This window comes from Oncorhynchus keta, chromosome 19 (genome assembly GCF_023373465.1).
Source record: "Oncorhynchus keta strain PuntledgeMale-10-30-2019 chromosome 19, Oket_V2, whole genome shotgun sequence".
Classification (NCBI taxonomy): domain Eukaryota; kingdom Metazoa; phylum Chordata; class Actinopteri; order Salmoniformes; family Salmonidae; genus Oncorhynchus; species Oncorhynchus keta.
Genome location: NC_068439.1, coordinates 34,703,791 through 34,725,342, shown reverse-complemented (window position 1 = coordinate 34,725,342; position 21,552 = coordinate 34,703,791). Strand labels below are relative to the sequence as shown.

Here is a 21,552-nt window from a genome sequence, read left to right as displayed (position 1 = left end):
ATTTGACCAAACTTTCTTTGCTACGGAACTAGATTTGTTTTTTGCTCTCTTTTCCTACTTTTTGAAGAAGAAAAAAAATAGATTTGTACATATTGTAACATAGGAGGCTAATATCTTGTTGTTTTTGCTATTGTAACAGCTATCTTCTGTGGACAAAGGAGAGGACCAAAGCGCAGCGTGGTTAGTGTTCATCATGTTTAATAAAGATGATAAATGTGAACACTACAAAATAAAAATAAAAACAAATGTGAAGAAACAGTTCTGTCTAGTGCAGACACACGAAGACAACCACCCACAAAACCCTACACAAAACAGGCTTCCTAAATATGGTTCCCAATAAGAGTATGACTAACCCCTGCCTCTGATTGAGAACCATATCAGGCCAAACATAGAAACAGGAAAACTAGACACACATCATAGAATGCCCACTCAGCTCACGTCCTGACCAACACTAAAACAAAGAAAACACAAAAGAACTATGGTCAGAACGTGACAGCTATCAAATTGCCATATGAATTGGTCTTAGTTAGCCCCCTCACACACTTTTATTTTAGTAAAAAGGTATACTTTCCCAGTTCAGTTCAGTTGACATCCTGCACATTTCATGTCCTTAGTCCAATAGTTTCCCCTCTCACAGCCGTGAGAAATTCATATACTGAACAAAAATAGAAACGCAACATGTATCAAAGATTTTACTGAGTTACAAGTTCATATGAGGAAATCAGTTAATTGAAATAAATGAATTTAGCCCTAATCTATGGATTTCAAACGACTTGGAATACAGATGCATCTGTTGGTCACAGACACCTTAAAAATAATAGGCCTCACTTGGGCCTCGGGATCTCATCACTGTATTTTTGTGGGATTCAAATTGCCATCGATAAAATGCAATTGTGTTCGTTGTCCGTAGTTTATGCCTGCCCATACCATAACCCCACCGCCACCATGGGGCACTCTGTTCACAACTTTGACATCAGCAAACCGCTCGCCCACACGCGCCATACATGTGGTCTGGGGTTGTGAGGCCAGTTGCACATATTGCCAAGTTCTCTAAAACGATGCTTATGGTAGAGAAATAAACATTCCATTCTCTGGCAACAGCCCTGGTGGACATTAATGCAGAGTCAGCATGCCAATTGCACGCTCCCTCTAAACTGTGGCATTGTGTTGTGTGACAGAACTGCACATTTTAGAGTGGCCTTTTATTGTTCCCATCATAAGGTGCACCTGTGTAATGATCAGTCTGTTTAATCAGCTTCTTGATATGCCACATGTCAGGTGGATTGATTATCTTGGCAAAGGAGAAATAAATGCTCACTAACAGGGATGTAAACAAATGTGTGCACAAAATTGGAGAAGAATAAGCGCTGTGTGCGTATGGAACATTTCTGGGATCTTTTATTTCAGCTCATTAAACATGGGACTAACACTTTACATGTGTTTTTATATTTTTGTTCAGTGTAGATACATGCACAGTATCTTCAGTTTCCATCAAAACTAATATATCAAGGCAACTTGTTGAAACAAAATACAATTTTCATTAAGAATCACTCTGTCCCAGGAGCCATTTCAGTCTTTTGGTTTCATAATGTTTGGTTGATAATAATCACAACAGCCGCACAGGTTTTGATGAAGAGAGATGATTAGTCCTTTTTTCCAATTCAGAGTAATGTCCTGTGACTATGATTTTGTATTTGTAGGAGGCTTGCAGTCTGGGGCATAATTTAATCATGTGGATATGAGAGCCGGTGGAGTGAGGCAAGAATTGCATTAGCTCTAACACCGTAACCCCAACCTGGTCTTAGCTTGGGCACAGAGGTGCTGGGCAGTAGCCTGGATGTGTGTGTGTTTGCATTAACCATATGGACCCCTGAAGACAGGCTTCTATGCCCCCATTTCTAGTGTGAGCACAGACATAAAGCACATCAGTCTCACCACTGAAAGGCCAATGGGTTGTAGTCCACTGTTTGGTCAACTTTGCCCAGGAGGTGCTAACATGGTTGCTGAGGAATGATGTGATGTTATCTTTATTCATTGCTCTGGCAGTGCTGGAGAGTTAAACAATGTATCTAGTGTGGAGTGTTCAGGCTCCTAACTATAACTTCCCTAATAGGGGTTGCGTTCAATATTCTAAAAGTGTTAAAAAGTGGAGCATATTTGAAAGGCGAAAGGAGAATGACAGTATCTTAGCATTGCGGGCCTAATTCTGAAAAAAAGATGGCTGTCAATGTGTCGGTTGGGTGGTTGGTAAGGACACCAGTGTTTTTAGCCTCATGTCTGTGCATGACAGATAATTACTGTGAGAGGTGAGAAGTTTGGCTACAACATTGCGAGTTCTGTTCATGACAGGAAGGTTTAGTCAAGATCAAATCAAGATGTATCATAATTGCAAGTTAACATATTTTAGAAAACAAATCATGTACGTTCTCCCATTTCTTTATGCTTTGATAGATTTTCCAGTTTCCTATTTCTATGTTCTCGCTGTTTCTTTTCTGACTTTACTTTGAGACACAGGTTGTGCATATTACAGGTGCCTGTGATCAATATTCAACAGTTTCCTCCTCTTGTGAGTGTTTTCCTTTGTAAATAGCACAGAAAGCACCCTGCAAAGATCAGCAACGATGTCCCATATCACTGAATAATCCAAATCAAAATGATATGCTCCGTCTTTGTTACCCTCTGTTTTGCTGGCCTCACCCTGAACCCACAGCATAAATAAGCATATTTTATAGATATCTACATTTAAATACCGTATATCCTTGTGTAAATTACTGTTTGTTCCCAAGCACTATCAGGCAGATGCACTGCCGCCTGTCCTTAAGTATGTGATTGTTCCCCCTGGAATGGCAAAGCGTTCTCCCCTCGCTGTAAATGTGTTCCATTGTTGGGGTGCCCTCCCTCTTCCTATCCCTTGGCCCGCACTGAATCCACACTCCTTCTTTCCCTTTCAGCCCCTTCTTTTCCTCCATTGACAACCCATCCCTCTCTTTCGTGTGTTGTACAGACAAATCTGAGGTGTGAATAAATCTCGCCAGTAACCGAAAGGTTGCTGGTTCGAATGCCCGTGACGACTGGGTGAAAATATGTTTATGTGGCGTTGAGCAAGGCACTTAACCTTAATCACTCCTGTAAGTCGCTCTGGATAAGAGCATCTGCTAAATGACTGAAATGTCAAATGTAAATAGAAAGAGAACAAGGAATTGATTCATTGGTTATGAGTGTCCCATTGGCTATCATTGATTCACCGCTTCAGTCAGAACTGTATGTTGTGTGGGTGAAATGCAAAATAAGACAAGTAGTCTGAACTGGGTTTAAACTGCATAATGCTATGAAGTCTATGCTAAATATATTACACTAATGCTGACTTGTTGAATTTGTTAACACAACGAATGTGCAAATAAAAAAATAACTGATACACTATTTCTGAGTCCTTTTGCTAAGTCACCTGGGCAGACACACGACAAGCTCACTGATGTCTCTCTCTGGATAAGAGGGGCTGCTAAATTACCAAATTGTAAATGCATCATTTTCTCAGACACAAACTCTGTATTCTCGGACACAAATGTCTGTGAACACACACACACACACACACACACACACACACACACACACACACACACACTCACACACACACACACACACATTACACATTACACATTTTTTCCCATTACTCTACCGATGACAAGATTTACAGCATGAGAATATCCAGTAGCCTATAATTGTCTGGCCTAGCTAATTGAGATCAAACAATGCACAGGAAGCACACAGCAAATAGAGACATACAGATAACTGCCAAAATAAAGGAAATGGTAACATAGTGTCTTAAAAGGGCGTTGGGCCACCACTAGCCAGAACAGCTTCAACGCACCTTGGCATAGATTCTACATGTCTGGAACTCTATTGGAGGGATTCAACACCATTCTTCCATGCCAAATTCCATCATTTGGTGTTTTGTTGATGGTGCTGGCCAGTCCAGAATTTCTTATAAGTGTTCAATTGGGATGAGATCTGATAACTGAAACGGCCATGGCATATGGTTTACATCATTTTCAAGCTCATCAAACCATTCGGTGACCACTTGTGCCCTGTGGTTAAGGGCATTGTCATCCTATTGGGGCATAGCCATGGTATCAAAAATAATGCCCTGCCCAGCATTTTTATATATGACCCTAAGCATGATGGGATGTCCATTCTTTTTAATGAACTCAGGAACCACACCTGTGTGGAAGCACCTGCTTTCAATATACTGTGTATCCTTCATTTACTCAAGCATCTCCATTATTTTTGCAGTTACATGTACATGCCTAGTATACAGTGCATTCGGGAAGTATTCAGACCCCTAGACTATTTCCACATTTTGTTACGTTACAGCCTTATTCTAAAATGTATTAAATCATTTTTCCCCCCTCATCAATCTACATACAATACCCCATAATGACAAAGCAAAGTTACATAAGCATTCAGACCCATTACTCAGTACTTTGTTAAAGCACCTTTGGCAGCGATTGCAGCCTCAAGTCTTCTTGGGTATGATGCTACAAGCTTGGCACACCTGTGCTTGGGGAGTTACTCCCATTCTTCTCTGAAGATCCTCGCTCTGTCAGGTTGGAAGGGGAGCGTCGCTGCACAGCTATTTTCAGGTCTCTCCAGAGACGTTCGATCGGGTTCAAGATCCTGAGAGCTCTGGAGCAGGTTTTCATCAAGGATCTCTTTGTGCTTTGCTCCATTCATCTTTGCCTCGATACTGACTGGTTTCCCAGTCCCTGCCACTGAAAAACATCCCCACAGCATGATGCTGCCACCACCATGCTTCACCGTAGGGATGGTGCCAGGTTTCCTCCAGAAGTGATGCTTGGCATTCAGGCCAAAGAGTACAATCTTGGATTTATCAGACCAGAGAACCTTGTTTCTCATGGTCTGAGAGTCCTTTAGGTGCCTTTTGGCAAACGCAAAGCATGCTGTCATGTGCCTTCTACTGAGGAGTGGCTTCAGTCTGTCCACTCTATCACAAAGGCCTGATTGGTGGAGTGCTGCAGAGATGGTTTACCCATCTCCACAGAGGAACTCTGGAGTTCTGTCAGAGTGACCATCGGGTTCTTGGTCCCCTCCCTGACCAAGGCCCTTCAACCCGATTGCTCTGTTTGGAAGAGTCTTGGTGGTTCCAAACTTCTTCCATTGAAAAATGATGGAGGCCACTGTGTTCTTGGGGACCTTCAATGCTGCAGATATTTTTTGGTACCATTCACCAGATATTTGCCTGGACACAATCCTGTCTTGGAGCTCTACGGACAAGTCTTTCAAACTCATGGCTTGGTTTTTGCTCTGACATGCACTGTCAACTGTGGAATCTTATGTAGACAGGTGTGCGCCTTTCCAAATCATGTCCAATCAATTTAATTTACCACAGGATGATCAATGGAAACAGGATTCACCTGAGCTCAATTTCGAGTCTCATAGCAAAGGGTCTGAAAACTTATGTAAATAAGTTATGTTTTATTTGTAGTACATTTGCAAAAATTCTAAAAACCTGTTTTTGCTTTGTCATTATGGGGTACTATGTGTAGATTTAATACATTTTGGAATAAGGCTGTAATGTAACAAAATGTGGAAAAAGTTAAGGGGTCTGAATACTTTCCGAATGCACTGTACCACCTACGCATGGCACGTAGCCTAGATGTTAAGAGAGACAGTTGCTGGTTCAAGACATAGGCCAGGAGATTACAGAAATTGGAAGTGAACTGGCACCTGGAGGGCTGCTGGTATATGATCCCAGGTCCTAACCACTGCCTTTGTGCCCTAGAACAAGACTGTTAACCCAAAAGTGCCTCCCATCCAGGGCTTCTGCACCATCACTGACAATGTGCCTCTCAACAACAATATGCTAGTGTCTTTATTATATTCTATTACGAGAAACCTTAAAATATATGAAATTGCGTTTTCGTGGGCCTATTCATTCGTTACCCGTGTGTAACAGTGCCTAACTGAACTTCAAAGGTACATTTCAAGGCTGTCCAACTCTACTGAAAAGTCACAGCCGCTGAGCCGACGGGCGGTGGGACCCTGTCACGTAGCGTTTACAGACCGCTCGCGCTGTTTACAGTTTGATCATTTTGTGGCATGAATTATCAAACATCAAGCACTAAATAGCCATAGACGTCATTTCGGCAATTATGAGGAAAGAACTTCTGTGACACAGGTGAGTTGCTAATTTCTATTCATGCATGCATAAAGTCAGTTGGCTATTTATGTTTGCAGATGTTCAATCATTTGCTTTTTTCGCAGTCAACAATATTCATGTTAACTTGTTCGTTTGTAATTACACGAAACAATGTTTTCAATGTCTGTTTTGAACACTGATCTGCAAACAGTTAGGCTAACAAATCCATGCAGCTTGTTTTACATTTCATCGGTTCGTAGGCTACACTTGATTTTAGAAGGATCTTACATGTAAAGTTTACAAAAGTTAGCCTACTTTTCCCCCCAAATCCCATGTCACATACAGCCACACAATTCATTTCGCTACTTGAGCAGTCTTTTGAAGGTTCACTATTGCCCTCTAAAATGTTGTTGTTTATCCTGTTAAGTCTCGTTATCCTGTTTCAAAGTAGCCAATAAAGTATATCAAATGGTTGTTCTATTTCAGCGACTGCAACGGATGCAGTTTTCACTGCGCCTTTTGTCAGAGATCCAATGGTTTGAAACAGTGTTAATCTCATTCGTTGTTTAGCAAATATTTTTAATATTTTTGGCAGCTGAAACATTGTAGCCGACTCACTGTTTGTAACATTGTAGTCTATAACAAAGTGACAATAGTGCAACAAACTTTTAACTAAACTAAGCGCAATAAAAGTACAATAAAAATGAAATTCCCTAACTTTGGGCGTTGAATAAGGCTAGTACAGCGAGTATGTATTTAACCTGCATTTCAATAACAAACTTCGAGGCCTGAGCCATCTGAAGCCTGGAGACTCCCTTGAATCACGGAGCCCGTGTAGTGATGTTGTCAGGGCGAGGGAGGAAACAACAACTCGGCAATATACTACAATACCATCCACTCCTTTGTGTTTTTGGATCAAACGTTGGGCAATGGTGCACGGACATGAGCTCAGTCAGGCGTTATTGAAGTTCAGACCTCATATTTGACATAAAACCGAGTCAAAAAACGTAGCTGTTCTCAAGCGGATATGAACATCTATTTTTAACCTCCCAAATGCTGTCTGTTCAATCTGCCTCTGCCCTGACAACAATGAACCGGCTTTGTAAAATATTTTGTCTCCGCATTCCATCATTGAGATAATGTGATCCATTCATAGGTCTACCGTTATTAGCCTAGGCCCTAATGATAAGTACATATGTGCTTATGTAGGCCTATTTATCACTTATAAATATATCATTAATTTATTCTGACAATTGAAATTAAAGTTTAATATAGTAAAACTATAGTATTTTTGGTAAGGGAAAGCTAGGCGACATCGCTATGGAAAATGGCAATAATAGGTTTGATGACATTGCCTGGGGTTGTGGTGGTCAATGTCACACATTTGCCTTCCACCGAGAAATCACATGATTGCCCCATCAAGTCGATACGAGTCGGTTCCTCTTTCCGCGTGAGTGGTGCTGGCTGCTGCGTAGACCAATTTAATAAACTGAAGTCATCTGACTCTCATAAGTCAATCTACACACACACACCAAATGGATCTGAGGCGATGACAATAGTGGCCTATTCAGATGAGTTGAATAGTTTTTATTTCTAAGGGTGGCAAAGTAGACTAGACTTGGCTGTTTAGCTTCACTTCTGTCCCTGAAAACTCGTTCACCTGTTTCATCCTCATTCAGTAGATCTACTGTATGGTTCAGTGGTCCATTTCAACAGTGAATGGATATTGAGGTTCAAGTTTCTCAGTGTGTGTCTCTCTCTCTCTCTCTTTCCATCTCTTGTCAGCAGCTTCAGCGCTTTACACATGATGGCACGATTGCACATTGGCACGTGTGGTACTGTGTGTTAGTCACTTTCAACTCTGTACACTCTCTTTTACAGTTCTATTCAATAGTCCCAGGCTTAATAAACTGGGACCAAAAATGGATATGTATGTGTATATTTATGTGAATTATTTGGGTGTCGATATGTGCCGGTTCCTGTGTGTGTAAAGGGTATATGTGTATTAATCACCTCCTCTATCTCTTCAAAGTGTAAATGGAGTCATCGCGAGGCTCTGGGGGCCTCTCCCGCGAGTACAAGCTGGTGATGCTGGGAGAGGGGGGAGTGGGGAAGAGCGGTGAGTACACACACACACACACACACACACACACACACATAATTACACTTAACTATACTCTTCAGTCTTACTCAGTGCATGTCTTTGTTTCTGTCTTGCTCCTATTTCCTTACGTATTATCTGTGACTTCGACTATTCTTCTTCAACTCGGTCTTGATTTACATTACTTTTCCTAATGTCCTCGTTTTTTTTAAATGAGTGAGATGTGTGGGTGTTTGTGTGTGTGTGAGAGAGAGACACACACACACACACACACACACCCTCCAAGTGCAGTCAGGCAGTCAGAGTTCTCGTAAGCATAGGCGTTGGCTGCCTTTTACGGCAGTCTGGGGTGCCTTTTGGGCGCCTGTTGTCAGGAAGACGCATCCGGTGCCTAGCAACCGCCTTCCTCTTCTTGGCTACTGTTGCTGTGGAGACTGGCTGAGTTCACCTGGTATAGGTGCACAGCAAAGTAGTAAAAACATCGGAGAGAGGGAGGATACAGAGGGATGGAGGGAGAGATGGGTCATAAAAACAAGCGTCATTCTGATTTCATCTGTGCAAGTTATTGTCATGGAAACTAGAGTGGGTGTACACTGATGCTGCGGAGGTGTGTGTGTGTGTGTGTGTTATCTATGTGCGTGAACCACTGCACGCCTGGAGGAAGAACAACAAAGAGACGAGAGAGATGGGGAGAGGGAGGGGAAGTGTGTGTGATACAACCTGGGAAATGTAATAAAGTCTCCCGTATTGACGTCATAATCCCTCTACATCACCCTTTCTTTCTCTCTCTCTTTCTTCCACTCTGTTTTCTGATCTACTTGTAGTTTGTTTCTGATTTCTCCTTTTTGGATTATTGATGCAGTGCCTATGAAGCTTGTTAAAACTTAACTCTCTCTCTCTCTCCTCAGCTATTATAATGCAGTTTATCAGCCACAGGTTCCCTGAAGACCATGACCCCACCATAGGTGAGAGTGCTTGGTCTCTGATCAAAATCCTGCGACTCCTATTTGCTCAAATTTGGCCTTCTAAACCACACCAAAAATTAGCCACCCTTTGCCTAGAGGACAGCTTTGCACACTCTTGGCATTCTCTCAACCAGCTTCACCTGGAATGCTTTTCCAACAGTCTTGAAGGAGTTCCCACAAATGCTGAGCACTTGTTGGCTGCTTTTCCTTAACTCTGTCGTCCAAACCATCTTAATTTGGTTGAGGTGGGGTGATTGTGGAGGCCAGGTCATCAGATGCAGCACTCCATCTCTCCTTTGTCAAATAGCCCTTCCACAGTCTGAAGGTGTGTTGGGTCACTAACCTGCGTCTCACAGATGCTGTGGTTGGAAACAAAAACCTCAAATTTGGACTCATCAAACCAAAGGACATATTTCCACCAGTCTAATGTCCATTGCTGGTGTTTCTTGGCCCAAGCAAGTCTCTTCTTCTTATTGGTGTCCTTTAATGGTGGTTTCTTTGCAGAAATTTGACCATGAAGGCCTGATTCACACAGTTTCCTCTGGACAGTTGATGTTGAGATGTACCTGTTACTTGAACTCTGTGAAGCATTAATCTGGGCTGCAATTTGAGGCTGGTAACTCTAACAAACTTTTCCTCTGCAACAGAGGTAACTGCTTTGCTATATCTTGGCCAGGCCGCAGTTGTAAATGAGAACTTGTTCTCAACTGGCCTACCTGGTTAAAAAAAGGTCAAATAAAAACTCTGGGTCTTCCTTTCCTGTGGTGGTCCTCATGAGAGCCAGTTTCATCATTGCGCTTGATGGTTTTTGCGACTGCATTTGAAGAAACTTTCAAAGTTCTTGAAATTTTCCGTATTGACAGACCTTCATGTCTTAAAGTAATGATGGACTGTTGTTTCTTTGCTTATTTGAGCTGTTCTTGCCATAATATGGACTTGGTCTTTTACCAAATATCACCCCTACCTTGTCATATGACACCTGATTGGCTCAAACGCATTAAGATAGAAATTCCACAAATAAACTTTTAACAAGGCACACCTGTTAATTGAAATGCATTCCAGGTGACTACCTCATTAAGTTGGTTGAGAGAATGCCAAGAGTTGTCAAAGGGTGGCTACTTTGAAGAATATAAAATATATTTTGATTTGTTTAAACATGTTTTGGTTATTACATGATTCCATATGTATTTCATAGTTCTTCACTATTAATCTACAATGTAGAAAATAGTAATAATGTAAGAAAAACCCTTGAATGAGTAGGTGTGTCCAAACTGTTGACTGGTACTGTATTTACATACACTGATATTGAGTTTCACCCCCCTTTGCCTTCAGAAAAGCCTCAATTGGACTACAAGGTGTCGAAAGTGTTCCTTAGGGATGCTGGCCCATGTTGACTCCAATGCATTCCACAGTTGTGAAGTTGGCTAGATGTCCTTTGGGTGGTAGACCTTCTTGATTCACACAGGAAATAGCATGAAAAACTCAGCAGCGTTGCAGTTCTAGATACACTCAAACCGGTGCGCCTGGCACCTACTACCATACCCCGTTCAAAGGCACTTAAATCTTTTGATTTGCCCATTCACCCTCTGAATGGCACACATACAATCCATGTCGCAATTGTCTCAAGGTTTACAAATCCTTCTTTAACCGGTGTCCTCCCCTTCGTCTACACTGATTTGAAGTGGATTTAACAGGTGACATCAGTAAGGTAAAATCTTGATTCACCTGTCATGGAAAGTGCAGGAGTCACATGGCCGTGGCTTGCTATATAAAGCAAGCAGACCGGCATCGAGGCATTCGGTTACTGTTCAATTGAACATTAGAATGGGCAAAACTAGTGACCTAAGCGACTTTGAGCGTGGTATGATCATCGGGGCCAGGCACGCCGGATCCAGTTCCTCTAAAACCGGCCGCCTTCCTGGGCTTTTCATGCACGGCAGTGTGTATGGTTTCCCGAGAATGGTGCGACAAACAAAAAATCCAGTCAGTGGAAGTCCTGTGGGCGAAAGAGAATGGCAAGGACGTCGCGCTGTAAAAGATGTCACGTTGCTTGCTTAGCGAGTACCACTTCCTCCCATACCTGGCGCGAACTCGGGACCTCTGACTTGCTAGCACATGTGACCGCCCTCCTGAAGCGTCTTACCAGTCTGCGCTACGTGAAAAGCTAGCTATTTGCTGGCACAATGGGCATACTTCAGGCCGAGGAGTAAGTTTCACACACCCCATGTGCTACACTAACAGGCAGGCCACGAACAGACAAATAACGGTGCAGTACAACAGTGGTATGCAGAACGGCATCTTGGGACGCACAACTTGTCGATTGTTGTCACGGGTGGGCTACTGCAGCAGGCGACCACACCGGGTTCCACTCCCATCAGATAAAAACAAGAAGAAGCGACTTCAGCGGACACGCAATCACCAACACTGGACAGCTGAGTCTGACAAATCCCGGTTCCTGTTGCATCATTCAATGGCAGAGTAAGGATTTGACATAACCAGCATGATTCTATTCTGCCTGGTGTTAGCGGTGGTGTACCGCCGTCTAGTTTGCAGCAACTCTGATTCCATCGCGTCAGCGTAGACCAACATCCTTGTGGAACGTGTCAGATTTGTCGAATCCATCAGCTGAATAATTCAGGCTGTTCTGGAGGCAAAGGAAGGTCCGACCCAGTACTAGATGGGTGTACCTAATAAACTGGTTGGTGAGTAGGTAGATGTGTATACATGTAACTGCCAGAATAATGGTAACAGTAGAATAAATGTGGGATACAAAGTATATTGAAAGCAGGTTCTTCCACACAGGTGTGGTTTCTGAGTTAATTAAGAAATTAACATCCCATCATGCTTAGGGTCATATATAAAAAAAAAAATACTGGGAAGAACATTATTTTGGCTACCATGGCTATGCCCCAATAGGATGACAATGCCTCCATCCACAGGGCTTGGTGGTTTGTCAGTGTGTGTGGTTTGATGAGCAGGAAAATGTTAACCATATGCTATGACCGCTCTCAGTCACCAGATCTCAACCCAATTGAACACTTAAGGAAGATTCTAGAGCAGCGCTTGAGACAGCATTTTCCATCAACAAAACTTACTGAAGGAGGTATAACACTCCGGCCAGTCAACAACCAATAATATTCACTTGAAAAACTGAAATCACGCCTAACGGATGAATTCCGAGGCCCACCCTCGGATGCCCCGCCTTCCTGGCTATAATACCAGGGCTCACATCCATTTCCTCAATTCAGAACTGTTTTTCAGTGAGCACAAATCCCCCGACGTGGGTGGCCAAAATATGTTCTACCCCGTTCCAGTCTTCATTGGTTATATTAATAACTGTATGTTCCCTTTCAGTCGGTTACTCTGTATAACATACTATGGGTACATACAATCACTCCCCAAGCTGACTCAGAGGGTCCCAAACAAGGAGGCCCACGGCACCCCAAGCACACACAGGTTCCACCGGCTCCGAAAATGGGTTACAGAAGTCACCTTTCCCCTAATACTTACCTGAGAAGCCTGACCTGTCAGAGCCCCATATAGGGTATAGACCCCATGGTTCCAAGAACAATACTTACCTTGCGAGCCTGAAATGTCAGAACTCATACAAGGAACCGCAAGTCCAAAACAAGAGAACACCTGGCGTGACTTGATAAAGCGCACATGCACGCTGCATAGCATCGACCAGAGTCGATGAACCACGGCCTATGACGTAACTACACAATTATCTTGTATAGCCATTTAAAATACCACTCAATGTCTCTCCTAGAGGATGCATACAAGACACAGATCCGCATCGATGATGAACCAGCCAACCTGGACATCCTGGATACAGCAGGACAGGTAACTTCCTCACAAAGGGGCTTCCATTAAAAACGTCACGCCTCCACCTTCTTTGGTTGCATCTCATTCTCGATAGTCTAATATGGCTTTCTCGCCTCCTCTCCTTCCTCTACTGATCTGTAAACATAGGATAGGTGAAAGCAATATGGAAAAAACACCTTGGAAGGACTGGGAATTTGCTTTAATCTGTCTAGTCTTTTCACATTAGATCAAATAGAGGAGGGGAAAACCTCTCCGCCTATCCTGATGCTCGCTTTCCTATAAAAATCAATCATTTCTGACTGTCTGTCCTTGTCTCTCAATTACATTCAATTAAATCATTCTTATTAGCATGATACCTTATCATTGGCAATGTAAGATCATTATTTATCAAAGTACACCCAGAAGAACATATCTCCCCTTCATCGTCATGACATCCAAGTCTTTACTCTTCTCAGCTTCTGTTTTAAGAAGTGCTCACTCCATCTTCTCCCTTCTTTTACTTACATAATCTGCCTTTCTCACCCGCTCCCTGCACCACATCTGTGCCTGTCTGACTCATCCATAGACTCATGCATGGCTCACTTATGAGGTTAGTCATGTTCTATATATGGTCATGTACATGTTCTATAATACATGCCCATGACTGGGTTTGTTCATACCGGACCAAATTCAGGGAAGTGTCCACACACAGGGCATTGTGTTTAGAGAGCTAATGCTCTGAGTGACCTCGACAGTCCACTGTCTCAAGTGACCCTTAACTTCTGAGTAATCTAAATTCAAATATTTTTCAGTGGGTCTCCATGTTCTTCCTCTAGTAGCTTGTAGGACAGACCGATGTATTGGTGATTGATTCTCTGGATGCTCTCAGGTGTTCACACTCATACCAGTACATGAATGTGTGGGTGTATGTGTAGCATCTGCATAGGTAATGTTATCTAAGTATTTTGCTGTTATTCTTTCTGTTCCAGTCCTTAATTACTCGCTCCACTTTTGCCTCTTTCTTTCTCTCTCTCTCACACACACACACACGCGTCCCTCTCCAGGCGGAGTTTACAGCCATGCGGGACCAGTACATGCGGGCGGGCGAGGGCTTCATCATCTCCTACTCCATCACAGATAGGCGGAGCTTACAGGAGGCGCGCCAGTTCAAGCAGCTTATTGATCGTGTGCGCCGCACCGCCAACACACCAGTGGTACTGGTGGGCAACAAGTCTGACCTGACCCATCTCCGACAGGTGAGAATTGTGGGAAGGAAGGGTGGGGGACGCACATTGGTAGTCTTGGCACTAAAGTAGGTTTTGCCCACTATCTGGCGCCATTAAAATCTTACTACTATTCAAAAGGCCTATCTTTACACATTTACTGGGAGATTTACAGATTACAGATTGCCTGTCTGACTGGTATGATAAATCTATAGATTCCCCGGTAAATCTGTAGATTTACCAAGGAGACGGGGAATCTGTAGATCCACACACTTACCGTAACATATACATCATGACTCTGTTTGGTACATATACTGTATATAAAAATCGTCTCCTGTCTGTAGTTTTTATCTTTCTACTGGCTTTCAACATGGTATTTCCCTCCACTCCACTAGGTGTCAGTAGAGGAGGGGAAGGAGCTGGCCAGGGAGTTCCAGTGCCCCTTCTTCGAGACCTCTGCGGCATTTCGCTACTACATCGATGAGGTTTTCGCCGCCCTGGTCCGCCAGATTCGCCAACGCGAGGCCGAGTCGGTCCGTGGCAGTGAGAGGAAGACCAGGAGGAACCACTCATTCTGGAGCCGCATGCGCTCCACCTTCCACAAGAAACAGCACTCCGAGCACTGAGAGAGGGGCACTGTGGGATACGACAGTCCTCCAGTGGTACCCTTACAACCCCAATTCCTAGTTCCAACTCCCACGAGGAGACTAATGACTCTTGTCCGAGTTAGATTATAAGTGTTTGCAACAGCAACGAAACTAACAATTGTTACTGAAGAGATTAGCCTCTTGTGCACATTAGAGAAGCCAGGAACCATGCTGATGTACCGTAATGCTCATTGTGCTGAAATTGAGGTCTGGCTTTTAACAACAGCCGACGTTAGCATTTTAGTATCCAATGAAACCAATTGACTGTAGTGTTTAATATTTTTTAAATGCTGAGACAGCGTGGGGTTTGCCTGAAGTTACAACATTTCTCTTTGATGGAGAGCCAGAGACGAGATGTTTAGGTGAAACTGTGTAGGGAGGGAGGGAGGAAAGGGGTTGCGGTCCTGGAGGGATGGGCGCTTGAGGAGAGGTAGATATTATGGGGAATTGCGGAGGGGAAGGGAGCAAATACTAGGCTGAGAAGGTCATACAGTAGGTAAAGTGGCAGGTATTGAGGAGTGAGCTTGAAGTTTTGATTTAAAGGCGGTTGGGAAATTGCGAAGGGGTATGAGACGTGAGTTTGAAGATTAGAGGGAGAGTCCCAAAGGATGTGGAGTATCTTGCCAGCCAAGGAAATGGAAAGAATGAAAAGATTGTAATATAGAAGATGATGAAAACAAGATGCTCTGATAGCATTGAGGTTCCTCTCCATTTCAATTGAAATGCCTTCATGGGTTATTGCTTTGTGTTTGTAAGCTGACCAGCCTGTACTCAGGACTGGTGCCATGTTGCAGTGGGAATACTTTGACAGTTGTGAACTGAGTTGCTGAGGATATTTAATACACAGGTGGTGTTGATGTTGACAAGCCATTAATGTGCAGCATTGCCTAATATGGTCCACTAGAATGGAATTTGATGGGCGTAGCTGGCATTTTAATTTTGCTCCGCCTACAACAGATTTGTCATCATACAATGTTTTATAGTGTTTCAGTAAATAGAGATAATGCCAAGTACAGTACCTCTCCAGAGTGATTCACACTCCTTTATTACCCCCTGACCTGTAGTACAACGGTTGTGCACTTATTATTTCAGCACTCCGTGGATCTGGTAGTGCCACATATGGGAGTATATTATGTTTTGTGTTTTGTTTTATTCCTCTTGATCATGATTGTTTTCCTTAATTTATTTTCTATTAACACACTAAAATAAAATGTACTGCCATTTTTTTCCAAATTGGTTGTGTGTTTTGTCTGGCCTCTGTGTGTGTGAGTCACCCCCATGTGGCGGTATGAGGTTTCGCAGCAAATATAATCCACGGTAATGAGTTGCCTTGGCTTGACTGTTGTGTTCGAATAACTACAATCGTTCGTTTTCATTTATGCTATCGCTTATACAATAGCGTGCTGCACAAAAAAAATCACGAATCGATTAATGCCATGAACAATACAATCAATGTACTGTGCACGAACTTCCTATCAGTTAAGTTACTGAGCTAATGATTACCCTGGGAAAGGGCTTTCGCTATTATGTCCCTCCACAGTTTCCGTCCATTGGCAAAGGTGATGTGAAGCTAACTCTTTAGTAAACAAATAAATCTACATTTTACAAAGTGTTGGCAGACGTGTGGGGCACATTGTGGACATATTGAACTGTGTATATAGCATTGGGCTGCTCTTGCCAGAAGACGGTATAGAACGTTTCTCGCTAACAAAGCACAGGCCTAATCCACGGTTGCAAGTGAGCGGAAGTGGTAGTCTACCTGTCGTGAGAATGGACTCTTGGGTTCGATTCAGCTCGCAGAGCCAAGCCAAGGAGCGCGTTTTCAGGTACATTAGCTAGGAAAAATGTCATGAGAGTTGAGATTTCTCAGACAGTAGTATGTCATATCAACAAGTCAGAATCAGCTGGTAGGTTTCAAGTTAAAATCATTACGCGTATACAGTAGCTAGGGAGTTTAGTCCGCTAATATCAGCTAGTTAGCCCGTACATTCGCAGTCAATGTAAACTGATATCCATGAACATACAAAATACGAATGTATAAGAGGACGAAAAAATACATAAATAAAAAGTCATTTTGGGGCTGCGGTTGTCACTGCCTGTTTTCCGTTTTATTGGGTAAATTACTGGGCCACAGCTGATTTTTGGATTCGAATTGAGGGGGTCTCATGCACAATGCTAATGTCCAGCCTTTCCTTATCAAGTGGGCATAGTCCCAATTACATTTGGTATTATACTGATGGCTAGCTACATGAAAGTACCAGTTGCCATTGACATGGAAACACACATTGTGCCCAAGTTATTCATCACAATATGTAAACAATGACTAAACTATAGTAAAATAGATATAATCAGATTTTGACACACATTCATTTTCTGTGTTCACACAGGGCTGCACAGTATGCCTGTACGTTGCTAGGCTACACTCTCCAGAAGGGTGGGTCAGGCGTTCAGCTCCTGAAGATGGTGAAACAATTGGAAACGCATATGAGCCTAACAAGGAAGTGTAAGTCAATGTTTGTAAGTCATTGCTGCATCTCTGTGTCTCAGGATTATGGCTCAGGCTTACTCTCCATTGGTATTTCACTGTGCCTCAATTCAGTTTCCTGGGTCTCACCTCTCTCTCTCTCTCTCTCTCTCTCTCTCTCTCTCGTTCTCTCCAGTGATGCGTCTGGGGAACTCTGCAGAGGCTGTGGAGGCAGCGAAGCGTGCGGTGCACCTCTCAGACAGCGTGCTACGTCTCTGCCTGACTGTGGCCCACCTCAACAAGGCCATGTACTTCGCCTGTGACAACGTGCTGTGGGCTGGCAAGGTGGGCCTCCTGCCCAAACTGGACCAGGACAAGTGGAGCCAGAGATCCTTCAGGTGACTGTTATAATTGGGAACCTTAAGTCCTAAACTGTATTGGGAGTCAGTGTATTTGAGTTGTCGAAGGGCATCATAAGTTCTGTAGTGAACTTTACTATTATTGGCGGCAGTTGCCTACATTCTCTCCCCAGAGCTACACTACATGACCAAAAGTACGTGGACAGCTGTTTGTCGAAAATCTCATTCCAAAGTCATTTGCATTGATATGGAGTTGGTCCCACCTTTGCTGCTATAACACCCTCCACTCTTCTGGGAAGGTTTTCCACTAGATGTTGGAACATTGCTGCAGGGACTTGCTTCCATTCAGCCACAAGAGCATTAGTGAGGTCGGGCACTGATGTTGGGCAATTAGACCTGGCTTGCAGTCTGCGGGCCAAAGGTGTTAGATGGAATTGAGCTCAGGGCTCTGTGCAGGCCAGTCAAGTTCTTCCACACTATTTCTGTATGGACCTTGCTTTTTGCACAGGGGTATTGTCATGCTGAAATAGGAAATAATTTTTCTCAAACTAAATAGTCTAGAATGTCATTGTATGCTGTATCGTTAAGATTATTCTTCACTGAAACTAGGGGGCTAGCCCAAACCATGAAAAACAGCCCCAGACCATTATTCCTCCTCCACCAAACTTTACAGTTGGCATTATGCATTGGGGTAGGTAGCGTTCTCCTGGCATCCACCAAATTAGTCTGTCCGACTGCCAGATGGGGAAGCGTGATTAATCAATTCAGAGAAGGTGTTTCCACTGCTCCAGAGTCCAATGGCAGCGAGCTTTACAGCACTCCAACCAACACTTGGCATTGCGCATGGTGATCTTAGGTTTGTGTGGCTGCTTTGCCATTGACACCAATTTCACGAAGCTCCCGACTAACAGTTGTTGTGCTGACTTTGCTTCCAGAGGCAGTTTGGTACTCGGTATTGAGCATTGCAACCGAGGACAGACGATTTTTAGCTTGCGAGGCCTACCACTTCGCGGCTGAGCCGTTGTTGCTCCTAGACGTTTTCCACTTCACAATAATAGCACTTACAGTTGACCGGGTCAGCTCTAGCAGGACAGAAATTTGACGAACTGACTTGTTGGATAGGTGGTATCCTATGACAGCTCTTCAGTAAGGCCATTCTTCTGCTTATCCTTGTCTATGGAGATTGCATGGCTGTGTGCTTGATTTTATACACCTGTCAGCAACCGGTGTGGCTGAAATAACCGAATCCACTAAATTGAAGGGGCGTCGACTTATTTTTGTTTATATAGATTATTTTCTATCACTTTCGTTCTCTAATTCTACCTCTAACTCACCCTCTTCTTTTCCCTCTGCCACTTTATTTTATTTAATGTCTTCTACATCCTCTCTTCCGGCCTTGTGGTCTTTACTGTCTCATGTTTTACATTAATCTCTCTCTCTCACGTTCTTACACATTTCTCTCTCTACAGGTACTACCTCTTTGCTCTCATGCTCAATCTAACCCGGGATGCCTACGAGATCCGCCTGCTTATGGAGCGTGAGGCCCGCACCTCTCACGGGGGGTCAAATGCTACCTGGACCTCCTCTCCATCCCCTGAGAACGGAGACCTCTCCCACCCCCACCCCTCTTCCTCCTCCTTCCCTGTGGCCATATTACCCCTTCTGTCTGAACGCTTCGGCAGACAGTTCCACCTGCTGGGGACGGTGCTGCGCAGCAACCCACCACTGCTGCTGGACCTGCTGAAGAATGCATGCGATGTGTTTATCCCACTGGACCGGCTGGGCATCTACCCTACCGGCCAGGGCTTCGTGGGGGCCTGTGGCCTGGCCTCATCTGTTCTCTCCATCCTCACCATCGTCCACCCCTGGCTCAAGCTCAAACCGTGAAGAAGCCTGAATTTTTGGTTGAACGTTCTAGCTCAAGTCGAACATTCCTCAAGCTCAAGCCTGGAAGAAGGCATTTTGGCAGAACGTTTTAGGTCCGCTGGTAGAAGTCTAGAAGTGCTGTTGTGTCTAAGGATGCAGCATGATGGGTCCTGTACACTGTTTGCTTGGAAAGTTTAGAGTTTTAAGCAGATCATGCTCAGATATAGGTTGGTGGACTGAAATAGTATTTCGAATCAAAGAGAAAAATTGCAATTGAGCGTTGTATTGGAATTACGCCTTTTGTATCCTGTTCATGCTCTAAAATGTTCAAACACTAAATTCCCCAAAGGCCGTTTGGTTTGGTAGTTGAGAAGGACCTTCCCCATGCGAGTGTATTGAACCGGCACATTGAACATTGTTGACTCCGAATGGTACACACACACAGAGGTAGATGCATAAACACAAAGTCAAATTCATGAAGTTTGTCAGTTGTGATTTTACCCAGGCTTTAAAGAAAAACTACCAAAAACTATATTTCGGTATTTGTTTCATTCGTCCATTGTTGATGTAGCCCCAAATGTTTTCAAGATGTATAACTTTCTAAATACAGCCTGTATGATGCATTTATCATGATGCAAAATTCATCATACCGGGTGTATTTCTGTATTTTGAAAGTTATACATCTTGTGTTACACAGCACAAAGAAAGCCAGAATGTCATTCAGTGGGTGGATACTTTGGGATTTTGACAATGATGACCCTTTATCTACTTCCCCAGAGTCATGAACTCATGGATTCCATTTGAATGAACTCACAAGCTGTGGGGAGCACATGACAAACTCAAGTATGTTGATGATCCATAATATCTTCTCAGATGATTGTGAGGAGCAGCTGTCTTGCATGTCTCAAGTCCAAACTTCTCTGTCAAAGGGGAGAGACCACGTCCACAAATACTACTAACTGTCCTCTTTCATAACTTGCACTTAGTTTATAACCTTAATTAGCATTTGAAATGGGATCCTGGTCTCTATGAGGAAAGTGCTTCCACATCCCTATACATACTGTTTCTGTCCTGTGCGTATTCAAAATGATACCATTGGATAGGATTATCTGTACCTACAGCATTGGTTTGGGAGATGGGCCTATTGTCCAACGTTATCAGTGAGTAATGCCGTACAGCTAGATGTGTGGAACATCTTCCTCAGTTGATTAAAGCCATAACATAAAGCTTTATTTCTATGAAGAGGTGCAATAAATTATTTTCTCATACCGTGTGTGAATGTTTAATAATAATGACTGAGGTGAAGGGTCCTTTCTATAAGCGGGTAAAGGGGACATTTATTGGCTTGTATAAGGAAGCAAACCAGTCGGCTGTGTTCTTGTGCTGATATGGGTAATATGTCCACATTAAGAGTATTTTACTAATATTTATGCATGTGTGAAATAAATTGAGTTTACAGAGCCAATGATTATGACAATTAAGCAAATGATTCAGCTTACTCGGGCATCTACTGATTCAGTCCATTTAACTTAATCATTTGTTGAATTCACCCAAAAGCAAATGATTTAGTCTACTTGTAAGTACCTTTGTTAAGCTACTTAAGTCAATTTGTATAACTCAATTACATCAATATTGTGTATTAAAGCCACTGAACCGGATGCGAATTAAGCTATATTAGATATAAGTGTATTCAGCTGCAATGACACAGCAGTGCTATATTATTAAAACATTTTTGTAACCTTTGTTTAGGTTACTAGGCAAGTCAGTTAAGAACAAATTCTTATTTACAGTGATGGCCTACACCGACCAAACCAGGACGACGCTGGGCCAATTGTGTGCCGCCCTATGGGACTCCCAATCACGGCCGGATGTAATACAGCCTGGATTCGAACCTCTTGCGCTGAGATGTTTTATTTAAACTTTATTTAACTAGGCAAGTCAGTTAAGAACAAATTCTTATTTACAA

At 43.2% G+C, this 21,552-nt stretch overlaps 2 protein-coding genes across 2 annotated transcripts; both read left to right on the top strand.

Moving 5' to 3' along the window:
- The first annotated feature begins 6,027 nt into the window (after positions 1 to 6,027).
- LOC118398117 (GTP-binding protein Rit1-like) lies at positions 6,028 to 16,130 on the top strand. The gene is made up of 6 exons (XM_035793158.2): positions 6,028 to 6,196; positions 8,190 to 8,276; positions 9,167 to 9,223; positions 12,993 to 13,066; positions 14,092 to 14,283; positions 14,646 to 16,130. The coding sequence occupies exons 2-6, from the start codon at positions 8,195 to 8,197 to the stop codon at positions 14,874 to 14,876; spliced, it is 636 nt and encodes a 211-aa protein (XP_035649051.1). The 5' UTR covers positions 6,028 to 6,196; positions 8,190 to 8,194; the 3' UTR covers positions 14,877 to 16,130.
- A 115-nt stretch (positions 16,131 to 16,245) lies between these two features.
- On the top strand, positions 16,246 to 20,854 carry LOC118398114 (peroxisomal membrane protein 11B-like). The gene is made up of 4 exons (XM_035793155.2): positions 16,246 to 16,723; positions 17,285 to 17,400; positions 17,558 to 17,759; positions 19,190 to 20,854. Exons 1-4 carry the CDS (start codon positions 16,668 to 16,670, stop codon positions 19,605 to 19,607), a joined length of 792 nt encoding a protein of 263 aa, XP_035649048.1. The 5' UTR covers positions 16,246 to 16,667; the 3' UTR covers positions 19,608 to 20,854.
- Positions 20,855 to 21,552: the final 698 nt, after the last annotated feature.